Genomic DNA, 19,603 nt, shown 5'->3' with positions numbered 1-19,603 from the left:
AACTTGAAATGTGAAGGCTAATGCGATGTCTGAGGCAAGTGGTTAACTTGTGAGCTATCCACTAGTCCATAAAGGAGCGCACGCTCTGCATTATCTGAGGTGAGCAGCATTGTTGCGCGAGATGTGTTGGGGCTTTGTGTAAATGGTGACTTTTCTGATTGTCGGAGTTAAAAGGGTTAGACCGCCGTGTTTGGCTGCATTGGTACGGTATCTTGATCAAAATCTCTTGCCAGCGAAATATAGGGAATTTGTATTTGTTTTAATTTCTACATTTGTACTTCCAGCAACTAAGTTTTAGCACTACAAATTCAACATTTAATCTTTTTGCAAAAGTATTCTTGCAAGGAATTGTTACTGTATTACTACTTGATTGTACTTCTCTATAAAGGCCTCATTTTTGAATGTTTGGACCTTGTTTTTTTACTTTGTCATGTCATTTATTGGATACTTCACATAGACTGTGTAGCAGGGTACCCTTGTATGAACCAAAACTCTAAAATAAAATTGGTTTTCCAGTTCATGTTAAAGAGTTTTATACAGAGCACAGGTGACACTTGCGTGGTCTCTGCGATGTGGCGGTTGTGGAAAAAAGGGGGATTAGGTTAGTGGGAGAAAGAGCAAGGGAGCTGTGATGTGCTGGTGGCAGCTTCAGTTTGTATGTACCATTGACTGAGCTTGGATGCAGGATTCGGGAGGCGGACGTCATGTGGTGTGTCCTGTTGCGCTGTTGTGAAGTGTGTGCTGTTTGCTATGCTGAGTTGTAGTTTTAGTGCAGTAATGAGGTGTATGAGGGGCACGTTGATTGTTGGGAACAGTTTGGGTTGTTGCTGGCTGTGGCTGATATTCAGCTTTTCCAGTTTATTAGTTGTGTGTTCCCTTCTTCCGTGTACCCTTTCTAGTTGAAACGGTAATGTTGGTTCTGCGCTTGCCCCCGTTAGCCCCCTGGATTCACAACCCTGTCTCTGGTCCCATTTCCTCGTGTCCCAGCCTCCAACCCGTCTCATATCCCGCCCCCTGCCCTGATTTTCTCCTTCAACTGCCTTGCCTGGGCTGGTGCCACAGCTATCCTCCCTGCATGCCACTTCGATCCTGGCGCTGCAGGTGAGGCTAGGCCTCCTGGGTTTCAAATTTGGGCTGCTATCCCCTGCCCCCATTTGCCCCCTGGATTCATGACCCTCTCCACAGTCCTATTTCCTAGTGTCCCGGCTTCCAACCCGCCCCCCTGCCCTGATTGGCTAATCCCTGCATTTAACAATCCCTCCCAGGGCAGCCCACTGCCCGTCGCAGCCACTGCGGCTAAGGGCTCCAAGGCAAAGGGCGGCCCCAACAGAAGCGGCTGCAGATAGTGACTGCAGGTGTCGGCAGGGGAAGCCAGTGGCCAGCCATCAACCAGCAGCGACGACCAAGGTAGACGTCGCCCCCGGGGGGGAGAGTACAGGAATCTCTGTACTCTGGAAGCCCTGCCACTCTACTTACCCTCAAAACATATCGGGCCAGTATGTTAATACTAACCAGCTTAACAACTAGACAGGATTTGAATGTCAGCCAGTTCCACATTTAGATAAACCTTTATGATAATTGGCCCGGCTCACATCTAGACAGTGTGGTACCGAAGCCTCTCTCCCACTATATAGGACTCTCAAACCTAGGAATTGAGCCAAATTGCAAATGTTAGTCGCGAGAAGTACAACCCTCCAACCAAAAAGCTCACATTTCTGCATACTTAACTCGCACAAACCACACAACCACCTCCTGCACAGCAAACCACACGCACTTCACCACACCGCAACAAACGTATAAGATGCACCAACAGCACACGAGGACTGACTTTGATCCGACACTGGCACCCAAGCTCAGCGCACAGTAAAAACTGAACTGAAGCTGCCAACAGGACACCACTTCTCTCACTATCCTACTCCCTCTTCACCTTACTAACCTACTCCGCCTTCTCGTTTGCAGATCTGCCTGAGCGCATGGGGACCAATTCCATTGGTGACGGTGCGCTGTACAAATACCTTTTAACATTTAACTATACACCCACACGTTTTATCCTGAGCAGTGTCAAACCTGCTGGAGGGGCTGTGGGGAGACTGGGAACTGGCTACATATCTGGCAATCGTGCCCAAAAATACAAGGGTACTGGGAGGAAGTGGAGGGACATATGCAAAAGCTATTCACTCTCCCTGGTGAGGGATCCCTAGCTGAAATGTTGTTGGGGGTGGCGGGGCTGGACAGCAAAAAGTGGCCGAAGTACTGTTGGAAGGCGTAAATATTCTCAGGTTAGCAGCACTACTGGTAATAGCAAGGACCTGGAAATCAGTGGACCCTCCGCAAATACTAGACTGGATTCAGAAATTATGGGAATTTGTCTTGATGGAGTGGGTAACGTACACAATTCAAGGGGCACAAAGCAAGTTTACGACGGAATGGTCAACCATTTTGGACTTTCTCCAGGGTGATTATGCTGAACAATACTGTTCTCAAAGGCTACGCATATTAGGACTATCATGAACACTTTGTTTTTCCAATTAAACAGTTGTGTAAACCGTGAGGGATGGAGGGGGAAAGGTCCGGGAGGGGTGAGGGGGGATTTTGGGAAGGCCGTTGACGACGCCGTAGAGGCGGCAAAGAGCACGAGGCTCTAAAGTCACTTAGCCAGATCACGGCTAAACCCTTTGACCAGCGTGGAGGCTCTAACACACACCGTTCCTTTTGTGGCCAGTCCTTCTCCCGCTCGCCCCTGGGGCAATAAGGCTCAGGCAAGAACTCCTGGTCCTCTGGTCAAGGCTCCTCTTGTAACACAATACCAGCAAAGAGGCTCTTGTAGGGGCAAATGTAGAGTCAGAAACTCGGCTCCCTGGCCTCCACGTCAAAGTGACTCCCCAGTTCAGGTCCCCTCCCACGCTTCCCCCGTCGGGGTCGCCTGTCTTCATTCATCCACGCTTGAGAGGGGATAATTTCAAATCAGTGGGTACTAAAGACTGTTGCCCACGGGTATTGAGTTTCTCTGACCACCTCGCTACCACCCACCGAGAAGCAGACACCTGTCGCCAGAACACATGCGCATCCTGCTGGAAGAAGTTCAGGTCCTGCTGGAAAAGGGCGCCATCGAAGTGGTCCCACCTTCCAAACAAGGGTATTTATTCAGTGTACTTCCTTGTACCCCTAAAAGATCTCACCATGCCAAACCTCAAACGTTCAGGATGACAACACTTCAGGAGGTAATCCCACTGCTGCAGCGCCCAATGAGTGCACCCAAGCACCCTATAATACCCTTTACATGGTCTGACACAGGATGTGTTTTTGCTTGACTACCTCTACCCACCCCCGCGCCCCCTCCTTCCCCAAATATCGGAAACACATAAACAGTCGTTAGAATCTCCTATAACAGCAAGCTATCAGGGCTCTCCCCAGGTCCTGATGGGTTTACGGCCCTGTTCTATAAAAAGATTTCGGGTATCCTCACTTCCTGCATGGCGGAGGTGTTTAACTCCTTTCTTGAGAGTGGTTCTATTACGCCAAACATGGGGGAATCGACCCTAACATTGCACACCAAACCAGGGAAAGACCCCACGCTGTATTAGTCATACCGGCCTATAGCAGTCCTGAATTACGATGCCTGCATGTTTTCAAAATACTAGTTACCCTTTTAGCCGAGGTGCTCCCAACAGTGGTGGGAATGGACCAGACCGGGTTTGTTCCTGGCTGGCAGACATTGGACAACATTCGTCGAACAGTGGATCTCACGCTCTAGGCGCAGCAGTATAAACTACCACTAGCCCTTCTCTCAATCGACGCTGAAAAAGCATTCGGCCGAGTAGACTTTGGATACTTTGCTAAGGTTCTCATGGGGTTTGGCCGATGTTTAGCAAACTGGTTTTAGCCAATTTTGTTCTCCCCTCTACTAGGATTAAGGTGAATGGGGTCTTGACGGGTCCGGTGAACTTGCACAGGGGGACTCGACAGGGGTTCCCATTGTCTTCCCCTCCTCTTCGCCCTGGCGATGGAGCCATTGGCCTGTTTAGTGCAGTCTTCGAGAGATATTAAGGGGGTGGAAGTAGCGGGCTATTGCCACAAGATATCGCTCTATGCCGACAACCTTCTATTTTACATGCGGGACTCTCTAGCATCCCCATATTATCTCATTGTTGGACAGGTTCCGCAAGGTATCGGGTTTCAAAATGAACTATTCAAAATCCACAACCCTTAATGTCACATAATCACGGGAGACGATGGAGCGCCTGAGATCTAGATTTGTTCTCTTGGGCCTCGCAGTCAATGAAATACTTGGGCGTCGACCTCACAGCAAGATACACTGACTTATACGCAGCAAATATCCCACCGCTGCTAGCCAGACCAGAATTGGTAAGATGGGGGGGGAAATCTCCGACATCTCATGGTTGGGCAGGATAGCAGCAATTAAGATGATGTTACTACTGGGATTGTTGTACAAGTTTCAGGCTCTCACAATCTGGATTCCTAGAGTGGCATTGAAGGAACTGCAGGCACAGGTTTTTAAATTAATTTAGGCCAAAAAACTTGCCTGGGTGGCCAAATGCACGCTTATGACAGCACAAATAGCAGGGTGGTCGGCAGTACTGGACATTGAAGACTATCTTTTCGCTGCCCAAATCGCCCCAGTCTTAGAGAGCCAAGCATCTGAGGATAATCAGAAGTATTAGGTCTTGGTTGAGCAGGAAGCTCTTGGGGTCCCTATACATCACAGTTGCTGGCTCTCCCCAAGAGCCAGAAAAGGGTGTAGGTGAGGACTCCCAACAACAAACACCACACTAGAGTACTGGGACAAGGCCGTGCAGCGCTAAGCCATCACCACCCACGTTCCCCTCTCCCATGACCGGGCTATGGGATAATTGCGAGTGTCCTCTGCTATTAGGTTCACCCCTGCGATGGTCATAGGCTGGGGCAATTGTTCCAGGATAATCTCCCCATCATTCGACCAATGCAAACAATCCTTCCAGGTTGATGACACAGATATGGATACATTTAGTTGAGGCATTGGATGGCATTGGATGGCACTGGCTGGGGTACTAACGCGGGGGGAAGTGGAGCACAACTACCTTTGAAGATTTATAGGAATGTCCTCCCCCACCCCCAACAGCAAAGCTGGCATCCCTGTATAAAGTGCTAAATTCCGGGAGATTTAAAGCCCTGCATGGGTATATGTCGAAGTGGCGGGAGGATGTGGGGAAGGCCCATTGATGACCTACCGTGATATAATATGTGGACAAGGGTGGGCAAGTCATTGCATGCGGTTCAAATGAAAGAAAATGGGTTTAACATACTGTTCAGGTAGTACTTTACCCCAGAACGGCTGCACAAAATAAATCTGCCATAAACAACCCCCCCCCAAAAGCCAACACCGCCCCCGTCCACCCCATTGTTGGCGATGTGGGACCTCTCCCGGTTCGGTCATTCACATGTGGCTGTGGTGTACTCTGTGCAGAGGTTTTGGGAGAAGGTAGTTGCACCAATAAAGGAAATTTGTGGATTCAAACTCGAACTTAACCCCATGGTGATGCTATTGGGTAATGAAGTTTCCCAGGGCCATTATAAACTGGGCAGCAAAGGATCGTGCCTGGTCAACCATCTATTAGTGGCAGCTAGATTAGTTATAGCAAAGCATTGGAAAAGTCAGGGTGAACCGGATATTAAGGAATGGTGGGCAAGAGTCTGGTATGTGGCTGCCATGAGTAAAATTGATGGGACAATGCAGGGATATATGCCGCAATACCTGGCAAACTGGGCCCCTCTAATCGCATACGTTGGTGAGCACGATAACCCCAATATTCATCACAAACCCCATGAGATGTCATTTTCGCTTCTATAATGAAGGGCACGGGATCCGATATATCGGTACTTGACGACGTGTGTCACCGAAACTCGTAGTTGATTATGTGCCAGGCACGCATCGTAATTGCTGAGGATTAATGCACCATACCGTTTTAATTGTTTCTATGTTATAATTTAATTTTCGTTTTACAATCTTATTACAGTGACTTTGATTTGTGTTGGGTGATTTTTCTACAGTTGTATGGTTAACGCAAAGCACAGATTTCATATGGACACTTGATTGCAACTCACCGGGAAAGTGGGTACAGTGCAAGAGATGTTCCTTTCCCCTCCGGGAGTATGAATATTTTAAAAGGCATTGGTAAATGGTGTAAAATGAAAGTGTGCTTAATAAAGTTTAAATTGCAACAAAAAAGGCGAGGGTTTTGGGACTAGAGGCAGTCGACCACTGTGAAGAACACCCAACGAAGAAACCGTGAACGAAGCTTGCTGCATCCTCCTGGACCTTTCAATTGCCTGGCGAAGCCATGCTGCTGTGCTGAAACTTCTTCCCTTTGGTTAGTGGGGCCAACTAACCCTGAGACGAACTTCACTGGACCATCTTCCCCAACATGCTGTTCATCTTTGCTGCAGGAACCGAGTGGCAGGGGTTGAGAAATCTGTAGTCGAGTGCAACGTCTGCAAGCTGGCCAGAAGCTCCAGGAGTCCCCCCAGAACCCTCCAAAAGCAGGAAGACCAGAGCTAGAGTCCCTCACCAGAGTGCAGGACCCCAGGAGTGAAGGAAGCCCAGCTAGTGTCGAAGATCTGCGGTGGTGCTGTTTACCGAGCACTGAAACCGCGAAGTGCTGCTGATCTGAAAAAAGCCTGTAGCTGCCGCAGGAGTCCTCCAGACGTCCTCTCTCTTGTCCCCACGATTAAGGCCCAAGAACCCAGGATCTGCATCACTGCAACCAGATAGAAGCCAGCTGGACCACTCTTCTAACCAAAGGTACTGTCCGACTTGGGTATTTAACCCAGTGTCTTTAGCTTTTGCTCTTATCAGTTGAGACTTGCAGTAGCTACTTTGCTCGAGTTGATTTCAGTTCTACCCTTCACAAGTTTAACAGCTTATGACCCTACATTGATTTTTTTTTTTTCTTCAACAAACTCTCTAACTTTGTGCAAGACTTTATCCAAGTGCTTCGGCTCCATATACTGTGCTCCAATTGACTTTGGCTGTCCTGGCTCCCTGCAGACTCTTCTAGTCCACTTGACTTTGATATTTACTGTCCCTCAGAGGTGATAAATTGGTTTTAAACTATTATTGCTGGGAAAGCTTTTTGTTTAGGCTTCATTGGAAGATTAAAGTGCTCACATGCTAAGACCTTTAACCTTTAACCTTTTTTCCTTCCCTTAACCTTTTCTTTCTACCAACCTCCGAATCTACAAAGTGTGCTAGTCATATATAAATGCCGTTACTGTCCTAGTTAGTGAAGCCACCTCCGGGTGTAGGAAGTGTGTAAAAACTAGCTTTGTGTTGATTCTGAAAAAGTATTTTAAAGTAGATTTGATTATTACATATGTTGACCTTTTTAAAGCATGGTTCTTTAAAAACTGATGTTAGATAAATAACAATTTTTAACTAAAACCTTGTGTTTAAGTGTTACTCGTCTACTTGTATTTCTGAATTTCATTGCTGCAGCTCATGTTTACCCTCTTGAGATAAGCCTGGCTGCTCAGTCACAGTACCAACTTGTGTATTACAGGCCTATACCAAAGGTGGGTTACCTAATACCAATAGAATAAGTGTTGTGTAGTCTCCCACAGGGTTACTACACAAATTCATGCCAAACAATCCCCCTATAGCATAGGATAAGGTTGTGCTTTTCCGTTACATACATAACTGTCGCATTCTTTCTCTTTCCGCCACAGGATGCGATCAGTGTATGGCTCCAGGTGGGGGAGATTAGTTTGTCATTGCACCCTTTTGTCCTCCAGCCATTAATTCAGCACACAGCCAAAGGTTGGCTCTTAGACACGGTTGTAGGTCAAAGTTTCGAAAACAAAAGGTTTGAATGCTTTTTGTTCGACAGTCAAAGGACCGAAAAAAGGGTCACATTTATTTTTAATTTTTTGTATGGGGGTGTCCCCCCAACCCTGTTTTCTTTATTAAAAACTTTTTTTACCAACCCAAACACAAAAAATATATAAATAAAAAAAATGTGACCCTTTTTCGATCCTTTTGTATTCAAACAAAAGGTCATTCGATCCTTTATTTTTCGATCCTTTGACTGGACACCCTTAGACACCCGTCAGCTGGCTCAGTATCACCAGACTCTCTTGGATACATCATAAGGGACTCGCTACGAATATATGACCTTGAAGTCTCCAACATCCAGCACATTTCAAGGCCATCACAAATTCATAACCTTACTTAACCTGCAACACATTGCTCTCCTAAGTGACAATATCATTGATTTGTCAGTTATGGACTGCTTCCGATTCTTTTCTTGACCATTATAGTCTAAACCTATACTACGGTACATGCATCCCAGCTAATGCTACTATTCAATCCTCATGTTATCGCCCGTTTTATTTGTTCACCTGTGTCTACTGTTCTTTATCCTTATCCCCATTTCCTTGTCGCCCCCACAGACCACAGTGTGGTTTACACCCTGGGTGAATTCAGTTCACCCAAACGGACAAGGTTTTGGTGCTTTAAGACCACTAAGGTGGGTATGTGCTCAGTATAAAAGCTATAATTAACATAAACATAACCAGAACATTCATGTCACTCAATACTGGGTACTGGGGCTGCATAAACGTTCAAACATGTTGAACGCATTGCAGCCACTGGGAGCTCTGTAAATACTTCACTGGCAGATTCACGCATGGGCAAGGCTGTTAAAACAGTTGTTTGCCACACCTCCAGCTCACCCAGCTCCATCCTCTGGTATTGCTCACTAGTCTGTAAAGAATCCAAGTCTAAACGTATTCACAGGCGGTACGTTACCCAGTAATAGTCTTTATGTGGGTAGTATCTGTTTACCACCATACATGGGAACTGAAGTAAGACATTTTATTCATTGCTTCTTTGTCTGGGAGCTGAAGTAAGACATTTATTCACTGCTTCCTTGTCTGGGAGCTGAAGTAAGACATTTATTCACTGCTTCCTTGTCTCCCACTACTCTTTCCATGGCAAAAACAATCTGAGGGCGTTGACGCATTGAGGATCGTGGGAACTGTACATGTATGGTAGGGCTAGTTTGAAAGGATCAGTCCTGTAGATGCCCTTTTAATTTGGAATTAAACAACTTGTAATACTTCAGACCAACCACTGGGTGGCCTTTGCAAAGAATGCAAATCTAAATAGATACAAGCCACAGAAACGTGGTCACTGAGGAAGGCACAAAGTTGACTTGGGTTGGGAAAACGGGCTTCATGTTTTTGGTTGGTGTAACTAGTTCGGCAATTCATAAGACTGATCCTGCTTCTGTTACTGCATTGCAAAAAGAGCTCCATGCCAATGTTGGCACGTTACTTAATAACTCTGATGAAGACCTCTTTGTGCAGCATGAATGTTAGCAAAATTATAAACGGCTGATGAAATCGAGCTTCAAATGTGAGTTTTCTAACATGGACTTCATTTGAGCATGGCATAGCACCCTGATATTTGCTGTTGGACTCTTATTTATTTATATATATGTGTATATATGTGTATATATATGTATATATATATATAATATCCACTTTCAAACCATAACGCTATTTAATCATTGTCTTCGTTCTGTTTGCAGTATCCATATATTCCAGCTCATATAACAAAGCCTAAAGAACACAAAAAACTGTTCCTGGTTCAGCTCCAGGAAAAGGGTACGTTTTGTTTATAACCAGAATTAATCAAATCTTTTGTGAGCCAAATTGTTGTCTGGTCATTTTTTATGTAAGTTAACATTAGAAAGGAAATGCAATTGCCATCATGGAGCATGAGCACTGTTATGTTATTGAATCATTGAACCTGCATGCAGCAGACATTTTCATTTCTATGCAGCAAGAGTCGATACTCTTACGTCCCGTCCCCTTTCCTCCATACTGCAAGGGCGTCCTTCGGTAGGGATGGGAGACAGAACCGTTTTCACCAGAAAAACCCTTAACCTTTAAATTTAGAGGCGCACAGGGGTGCGGCCCTGGGAGCATGCGCTCCCCTGACTCTGCCCACTGCCACCACTTCCCCTTTTACGTGTCGACAGGAACGTTGCAATTTCACCACCGCTCCTGGGTTTGGCTTCAGCCATGTAATTCCACGCGCTCTTCCTTGGATACTTCTTTTGTCTGTTTTTGTCTTATCAGTTAGGTACTCGGCCCTCTGGCGCCACGCTCCTCCCCGGCGCATGTTGACTTCAGCGTGCTTCAGCCGGTGTCCAGCCTGCAAGGGGCTCTTCCCAATATCCGATCCCCACGCTCTTTGCCTCTACTGCTGTTAGGGAGAATTCTCTGAGGCTAATTTCCCATATGGGGTCTTTTACTCCATAGGGCTTCATGTGTTTTTGGTATGCGTTACACAGCACCATCAGTGCAGTAACAGAGGGGTGTCATAGTGACCCCCAAACATAGACTCCATTCCCTGGGACTGACTACTGTCTCCCAGGGCATGTAAAGTCACCATTGGCTTTACTAGTCTCAAATTGTGAACAGAACCAGTACAAACCATCATATTGTGGAAGTACTGGTAGGGGTAATTCGATTGCCCCTGGGTCTGTTTTCCTAGGGGGCACTGTCCAGTCCCCCCTTGCCGAGTTTCTGGCTGGTGGCAGTGGATACCACGCAAAATATTCCACCAGAATATTTCCTATGGGATTTTCCCATTTTAAATGCACCACTTTTTGGTGCAATGTTAAAGATACCGCCGGGTTACTTATTTAATATTTATTCCCTGGTTGGGTCTTTTGGCCAGGACTTGGTTTTAAAATGGCTTTTGTTCGCCTCTGGAACTCCAACCCAAGTCGAGCCCTTTGTTCCACCTTTTGGCGGGCCTCTCCACAGAAGCCCTCCAAATTGTGCCACTCTGTCTGGGGTCACCAGGATGTGTGGGAGGGGGATTAGGCACCCTGGACTGAGTTGCCGTGGCAACTCAAGTCGCACTCTTGTGTGATTGGCCCACTGGTGAGCTGCCCGACTCACCACTTAGCATGTTTAACAGCTAGGCTGATGAATGGGGGTTTTGTTGCATAAAAGCAGGGCTTTGGGGACTGGAACTTCAGAAGTCCCCACAGGACCTAAAGAATCCGAAGAGGGGAGAAGCTGAGCCATCTACAACGACGACACCACCGGTGGAGCCCTGCTGTACAAACTCACCACTTCCTAGACGACAGAGGAGATTTTCTTCCAGGAGTGTCTTCTTCCCTTTGAGCTGGTGGGACCAACCAGTTCGCCTTTTTCGCCTTCCTGGATCGTCTCGTGGTCTAATCGCCCGTGCCAAGCACCCCGGCAGCTGGATAGCCACACTTCACCACTACCGCAAATAAAAGGGTCGTACCTTTTAACCGGGAAACTCAGCGGCTGGTTTCTTCCCTGGCAGTGCAACGACCTCCAGCTTTCCTCCACGTCGAGATCTTCTCTTCCCCCTGGACGAAGCCCTGACTTGCACCCGCTGCCAGGAACAACTGCCCCCGCTGGCGCTTTCTCACCATTTCAGGTACTGTGTCCCGCCTGGTCTCCCTTGCAACAGATGTCCAAGGTGTCCCGTAAATCCTTGACTCTCTATCCTGAGGTAACCTTGGACCTGCTAACTTTACCTTTCTGAACTGATCCAACCTCTTTTGACTTTTCTGCAAAGACTTTGAGTGCATTTCCACTGTGTGATCTTGGGCACATTCCGCCTTGCTCTCTCCAAGAGTGGGCCTGGCTTATGAACTTTTTGCTATACAGTAGACCCTGCCTTTCTTGACTTGCTGTGGTTTCTTAAGTGTTGGGACTGTGTTACTTTCCTATTCTGCCTTTTCTCTCCCTTTTTAAACAAATTATTGGAGTGCCATCTACGGTTACGCGCTCACCTCTGTTTTGCTACATAAGTGGTGTCTTAACCTAGACTTGTCAAATAATTAACTAGGGAGGTGTATATACTTATAGTGACTGTGTTTGAACTTACTTGACATATTAGTGCCAGTGTATTTTTATTTACAAGTGTTTTTTAAATAAATAATTATATACTTTTATACCAAAGCTCTGGTCAGTGTTTGCTTGTGCTACTGTATTTTTAGCCCTATTGTGTATACTCTATATACTGCCTAACTCTTCTTGAGAGAAGTCTGACTGCTCAGCCACAGCTACCAGGTAAATCTGGGTGGTGCAGACTACTACCAATTGGGTTTACTGCTTACTCCTGTAGTCTTAAACTTTTTGCAGTGGTCCCTCTGGGAACTGCACAGCTTTCTGCCTAACAACTGCCTTGACCCCAACCACGGCTGGGAGGGTTGTAATTTCTTCACGTGCTCTGAAGAACAGACTAGCTAGGTGGAGGGAGCTCTTCAAGAAGTCGCCTCCAGAGGGCTTGAAGCACTTTGTCAGACCCAATCGACAGCCACTGTTTGCCAGTGCACCCTGCAAGGGCGACTCGTTTCCAAGGAAGTGCACTGACGGGAGGAACCTCTCTGGTTCTCGCACCAGCAGTGGTAACGAGGCTAATTCAGCTAACGGCCCATCAGGCTGAGGGGTCTGTAGATCCTTCCAGTAACCGTGCTGAGGGACTGCAAGGTTGTTTTACTAGGTGTACACCCGTGGGGCTATTTCCTTGTACCGGCAGCATGTCCGAGAGGGAGGAGGGTGCGCCTGCACATAGCATTACCAGCGATACGGCCGAGGGCGACGTGCCTACCAGGCCTTGGCCTGAGGTGCAGGCCAGGTCTCCTGCTCCATCGCCAAGAGTCCTGGCGGCGTCTGGACCCAGCGAGCCAAGCACCACGACTTTGGCACGTGGCATGCAGCTCGACAAGATGGCCTTCACGCCAGGCAAGACGGCTGCTTGTCCGATACCACCCTGAGGAACGGAGCAGGTGGGAGAATGAGTTACAAGGCGGGACTGGTGTCAACCAGGTATGTGGTCTACAGTTTATCCATCTGCATCGCAGGGCAGGTTTACCCCGCTAACTGTATGCACCTGCCCCAGCAGACGCCCGCTACCCTATCAATACACCAGTCACCTCACCGGCCTGCGAGGACAGGTTCTTTGAAAAGTTCCTCATGCTCATGAGATCTCCTCAGATGGGGTCCATCCTTAGGGATGTGATCAGGGACATGCATCCTCCGGCCCTTCCTCCTGCGCTTAGTTATTCCTTCTACGGCTCCACCGCGGCAGGCCCCAGTGCAGCCCCTGCTGCCCACGCCGGCCCCTTCGATTCCGGCTCCCCTGCCTCCCACAGTTCAGGCGGTTCCATACCAGCCTCTGGTTTCCACACCTCAGCCCTTGGCACCCAGCACTCCTCCACCCGCTCCGGATCAGCCGGACACCCTGGTGGACACAGACGAGGAAGAAGACCCTGACCCACCACCATCATCATCATCATCATCATCATCCAAGTCCTTCCACGAACGACTCGTAGGTCTGGCAGAGTACCTGGGCCTTCCTCAACCCGAGTCGAACAACCGGAGGCGGGGGTAATGGCCGAGGTCCTCACTCTACGCCCTGCGGCTAGAACAGGGATCCCGATGCAGAAGGATGTTGTCGCCTTGACCAAGAAGGGGTGGATCAATCGCCACTTGGCCCAACCTGTCAATCAGTGCCTGGACGCCAAGTATGGGCAAATGAAGCGGGATCCACTCTTGCTGTCTGCCCACCTTCGAACACACTCTTCATTGCTGCGGCGTCACTCTACTGAAAGTCTGAGTCGTTCATCAGCCTCCTCAATACTGCTAGGCAAGGAGAAGATCTTGGAGGCGTACGGGAATAAGCTTTATTCCAGTGATTCGCTGCATCTTCGTCAATCCAACGCGAATGCCATGCTGGCAGCCGTTAACCAGAGGCTTTGGTGGGACATAGCCAACTTCCCTCCGGTGCAGAGCCAGTCACGATTCAAGGCGGGACTGGTAGAGGCAAAAATGGTGGCGCAAGACATCATGGAGTTCACTCTGGCCCACGTTGACACCTCTGATTGGGCCCTATGCATCACCGCGGACCTGAGAAGGACTGCCAGGCTTCGGGCTACTTTAACCCAGACGTCCAGGAACACTTATTGGACCTTCCATTCGAGGGTGGCGACCTTTCACTCCACCACCGATGAGGAGCTAGATAAAAAGAAAAACCGTTCCCAAACTGCAAAGTCTTTATCCTTAAGAAGGCCATGCCCAAGGCGTACACCCAGTCACATCAGCGCTCCGACAAGGGGTGGACATTCGGAGTGTTCTGTGGGTTCCAAGAACGGAGGTCCAGGCAGCCTGACGGCTCGCCGAGTCAACACCGGTGCAAACAACAAGAGGGGGGGGCAGTAAGGGCTTTCTTGTCACCCCTCCTCTGCTACAGCCTCAGAGGGTAAGAAGGCGTGACGCGTCCCTTCGGGTCCACGTGTCTCAGGTGGGGGCAGGCTTGCTCTTCAAGCACAGTGTTGGCGTCAGAAGTTTGCGAACCTCTGGATCCTCTCTGTAGTATCCTCAGGGTACTGCCTACCGATCCCTTCCTCTCCTCCCTCCTCCCCTCTGCTCCCAAAGATTGGGACAGTAACTCTGTTGGTGAAAATGCGGTCACTTGTCGAGAGCCAGGCAGTGGAAGAAGTCCCAGAGAGTATTGGGCTTCTACTCCAGGAATTTTGCCATCCAAAAAAGAAAAAACAGGCTGGCCTGAGAGTTGTGCTAGACCTCTCCCTCACTCTTCAAAAGTTCAAAATGGCTACGCCAGCACTCATAGCGGAGACATTGTGCAGGGGAGACTGGATGTGCTCACTGGATCTGAAGGAGGCTTATCTACACGTCCCGATTTGGCAGCCGCATCACTCCTTTCTGCGTTTCAGGATCCTGGGCTGCCAGTTCCAATAAAAGGTGCATCCCTTTGGCCTCAACTTGGCCCCCGGGGTGTTAACCAGACTCATGAATGCAATGGCGGACCTCCTCGGGGCACAGGGCCACCACCGTCTACCTGGACGACTGGCTTGTCAGGGCGAGAGCTCCTGAGGCTGTTCACCACACTTCTTCCTGCCTCATTATTACACTCCATGAGCTAGAATTTTTGCTCCACCTCAAGAAGTCTCAGCTGCAGCCTACGCAGAGACCTTCCTGGGCCTCATCTGGGACATGACCTCCGAGAGAGTGTTCCCTCAGAGGACAAGATCACGGCCATCAAGAGGGCCACTACTCACTTCCTCACCCGAGAAGTGACATCAGCCTGGTGGTACCAACATTTATTGGGTATCATGGCAGCGGTCCTACTGGCCATACCCCACACGAGACTTAAGATGAGGAGATTACAGCTGCACTTCACAGCCTCATGGAATCAGGATAGCGGCTCGCAAGCGGAGCTGGTCAGCATGCCTCCTTCTCTACACCCAGACCTCACATGGTGGTCCAGGGACTGCAACCTGCAGGTGGGCAAGCCCTTCCAGCAGCTGGTCCCGCAGGTCACCATCAGCACTGATTCCTCCCTGGAAGGCTGGGGGGGGGGGGGGGGGCCACTCTGGACAACCAGTGTCCATGGAGTCTGGACCTTGCAGGAGCATGAGTCTCCTATCAACTGGCTGGAGCTGAGGGCCATATGGCTGGCTCTCAAAGCTTTCCTTTCCGCTCATTGGGGGCAAGGTTGTCCTCATCCAGACAAACGCCTCCACCAGCATGTACTATGCAGGGGGTACCAGGTGCCCTCCGCTGTGCAGACTAGTGATCAGCATGTGGGATTGGGCCCTGGAGAACGACATCTACCTGACTGCCCTCCACCTGCCGGGCGAGTCCAACCTGGAGGCGGACAGGCTCAGCAGACTGGGAGCAGACAATTACAAGTGGCAGCTGAACGATCAGGTGCTGCTGGAGATGTTCAGCATATGGGGGCATCCGCGGGAGGATCTCTTTGCCTCCTGTCACAACAAGAAGTGCCGAGATCCAGGCACTGGTGGCTTCAGAACCCTATACTACTTTTCAGAAAGATAAGGTGGTCCTGAGAACACACCCCGCGTTCCTAGCCTCTGCTTTCCATCTGAACGAGGAGATAGTCTTACCTACGTTTTTTGCTGACCCTAAAGACGATGCTCAGAGGGTATTGCACTGTCTGGATGTCAGACACGCTCTGAAATTCTATCTGGCAGGACCAAGAGCTTCCGCAAGACGGACGCTCTGTCATCTTGGAGGTGGGGCGGGGGTGTCAAAGCTGGGTTATCGGGCGTCCAAGGCCTCTATAGCAAGGTGGATGGTTGCGGCCATCAAGGAGGCCTATGAGGAGCAGCATAAACCACTTCCAGCTAACATGCACGCCCATGCGGTCAGAGCCATCGTATTCCAGCATCAGGAGCCGTGGCAGGTAATCGGCAGGGCGGCCACTTGGCGCCACCCTTTCAGCTTTCTGTTAGCACTACTGTTTGGACACCGACTCTAAGTCAGACGTGGCTTTCGCACAGGCGGTTCTAAGGAATCTGTTTTCTTAAGGAGGTTCTCCTCTCCACCCTGGAGCTACATGCAGTTGTAATCACCCATGCAGTATGGAGGAAAGGGGACGGGACATAAGGGTAATTAATAGTTACTCACCGTAGTGACTAACGTACTCTTAGTCCATAGGCCCCTTTCCTCCATACGTCTCGCCATCCTACCCCCCCCCCCCTCCTAATACTGGTGTCATTGTGCAATGTTAAATATTAACGCATCATTGGAGACTGAGGAGTGGCGCCGGTGAGCAGAGTCAGGGGAGTGCATGCTTCCAGGGCCGCGCCCCTGTACGCCTCTAAATTTAAAGGAATAAGGGGTTTTCTGGTGAAAGGTTCCATCTCCCGTCCCTAGCGGGGGACGCCCTTGCAGTATGGAAGAAAGGAGACTATGCACTAAGAGTAAGTTAGTCACTACGGTGAGTAACTATTAATTTCCACGTGTACATTTCAGAAGGAAGTGAAAATTTCATTCAGAAAATAGTGGTTTTATGAATTTGCTGCAGGAAATTCTTGCAAGCGGCCGAATTTGTGACGTCTGCACATTTTCTGTGGTAGTTATGTGCTTCTCCCTTTCAGCATTGTTTGCCGTTCCAAAGAATTACAAGTTGGTAGCAGCACCATTGTTTGAACTGTATGACAATGCACCTGGTTACGGACCCATCATTTCCAGTCTTCCTCAGCTTTTGAGCAGGTATTGCATCCAAAATGTTTCTAAAAATCACATTTAACTGTTAAAGCTCGAGCTTTGGGCACATGTCTTCCCCATTAAAACATACATGTAGTGCTAGGTGAAAAATCAGTGGTGCATGTAAAACATTCTTCATAGTTTAATACTATAAACTATATAATGCAACATTGATTGTTTGATAGTGAGACTGTAAGAGTGAGCCTTTTGGGGCTTCTGTACTTTTCACTTTTTTATGTGAATGAAATGGTCAGATAATTTGTGCAAATTTCGGCCAGCAGATGGCTTGAACCTAATATTCTGATTGAGTGTACATTCTAAGTGGGACAGTGAGCCCCAATCAACTATTACGGCCGGGAGGATAGCTCCGGGGTAACGTGTTTGTCTTGGAAGCAAGACAACGCATAGCAACACATATTCGAATCCTGGTCTTGCGCTTAGAAACCGATCCCCGGTTTTAAGCGTTCTTTTATAAAAGAACAGTTTCTGATGTTTTATGTGCTCAATCATGTTTATTTTATATTATTGTAACCTTCCCTCGTTTTTCTTTTATTTTTCCATTTTGTGCTTTTGTAACAACAAGCAACAAATTCCTGCTGAAAGAACCTGGGCATCCATGAACTTGAAGACTGATTTTTTTTATACTGGCTAACTTAGTGATATGACCCCACTGTGTTAACTTGCACAGTCCTGTACAAATTAGATTTCAAGTGCACTTTCGAAATAAAAACAACTATTTTAAAATCTGTAGATTGGGGTGAAAAACTTTGTAATTACTAAATATTTGTTAACCTTTTTGAAAGAAATGTCTCTGTATTTTATCTACTTAAATATGCAGACCATTATGAAGTAGACTTGGTCTACATTGTATTTGCACCTTTACTTGGTTATCCACTTGTATTCCATTTGTAAAGTTTTTTTTTTTAATGATTTGTTTTTTTATGGATTGAAGTATTGTTACCCTGTCAATGTATTTCTATGTTGAAAACTTCCTTACAGTTTTTGGGCAAATAAAATAATCTTTGAGAAACGACATTTTAAATATTTGTTCTTGACATTATTTTGTATGCGTGTTGGAAAGCCTGGTTTCAGCACCCCTTTAATAACCACACACCGCATAAACAATGCAATGTCCCTTGTACTGTGCGTCTTGTTTTCGGCAAACTACTTCTCAATGTATTGTAATTTCTAAATGTTTCTAACTTCATAATTTTCCAGATCTTAGTGCTTTATGCCCTTTCTTTGGTATTACCATTTTAAATAAGTTATTTAAAGAAATAGATTCTTGAACATCAGAGCAGATTGTTGCAGAAATCAGGCTTTCCACTGTATACCAGTGCCCAAACTCTCATGTAATTATGTATATATATTTGTTTGTCAGAAGCTCGGTTGAACCTGTGTTTATTACTCCTTCCCCTTTTATGTCTAGGTTCAATTTTATTTACAACTGAAAACCAGTGATGCCTGCATGAAGATAACGTGAAAGAAGCAGTCTCTGTGAGCACAGCTTTAACATGTAGAGGAACAATGTTGGAAGAACGATTTTTTTTTTTAAATTTGATTTTTAAATTTTGTTTTCTCTATCGCCACTAAATGTCTACCGTTCGAATAGCAAGGTGAATGATCTGCTGTTCTAGATGGTGGGATAGAGAATTTGTTTTTTAAATACTTTTCATTGTGGTAGTCATCAGGTTTTTTTCGTACAATATTAAAAAAAAGACTTTGTTTCTATCGGAGTGGAGTTTTTTATTTTGTTATTTTAACCTGTCGTAAATGCAAGTGGTCTTCTCTTCTGCTCGGTGACATTGGCATGCAGTATGACAAACAAGAACAGCCTCCCAGGATACCACTTCTACTGAAGCTTACGATATACCCAAACTAGCATTTCAAAATTGCAAAAGGACCCTTGTTCATGCTTGGATGGACAATGATCTTCTGACATCTCTGTTCATAGATGATTTGAAGCCTTCATGTTTATCAGATTTATTTTTACATGTTTTTGTTTTTTTAGTTGTGCTGTGGCTAGGAAACGTATTTACTTTACAAACTTACTGTTTGAAGCTCAGCAGGACTTAATGCATGTGGCTCATAGCCTGAGCTACGTCAGGGTGGTAATTGGGCTACATAAGTTTTTACATGATCACTCTTCCTGTGAAGGCGAATACAATTTGAATACAAAAATAAACCAATAGTTGTTTGCAGACATTGGCACGAGCCCAAGTAGGTTCTGAAACAATTTGTGAACTGTTTCTACTCTGACAATTGAGTACCATAGTTTGTCGGGTATGTTCTAGTACTTGCTTTTTATGTCTGATAGTGCTATAATTTACTAGCAGTTTTCATCAAAAACTCAGTTAATCTCAACAGCCAGTTGTTAATGCATTTCATTGTTTCTTTAGCTCAGCAATGCAAGGTTCCATGATTGCACAATAGTGCCAGCTACCAGTGTAACCACTTAGAATACTAATAGTAGATATTAGTGTGCTCATTTAGGAAAGTAAGGAAAGATACCATA

The 19,603-nt window shown here is 47.2% G+C and overlaps 1 protein-coding gene across 3 annotated transcripts in view; it reads left to right on the top strand.

The window, feature by feature from the left end:
• The window catches only part of NUDT21 (nudix hydrolase 21), a 155,851-nt gene extending 136,558 nt beyond the window's left edge, over positions 1–19,293 (top strand). Inside the window, exons 5-7 of one of the 3 annotated variants that reach the window (XM_069640254.1) lie at positions 9,588–9,663; positions 16,980–17,094; positions 18,518–19,293. In XM_069640254.1, the coding sequence (XP_069496355.1) occupies positions 9,588–9,663; positions 16,980–17,094; positions 18,518–18,539 (213 nt within the window). In that variant the 3' untranslated portion in view covers positions 18,540–19,293. Of the gene's footprint in view, positions 1–9,587; positions 9,664–16,979; positions 17,095–17,671; positions 18,124–18,517 lie in introns of those variants that run through there. The other 2 variants (XM_069640245.1, XM_069640263.1) reach the window with 2 other exon arrangements.
• The last annotated feature ends 310 nt before the right edge of the window (positions 19,294–19,603 follow it).

Source organism: Ambystoma mexicanum, chromosome 1q (genome assembly GCF_040938575.1).
Source record: "Ambystoma mexicanum isolate Mex_15411 chromosome 1q, UKY_AmexF1_1, whole genome shotgun sequence".
Lineage (NCBI taxonomy): Eukaryota > Metazoa > Chordata > Amphibia > Caudata > Ambystomatidae > Ambystoma > Ambystoma mexicanum.
The sequence above is the reverse complement of the archived record's forward strand: the minus strand, read 5'-3'. Positions and strand labels throughout refer to the sequence as shown.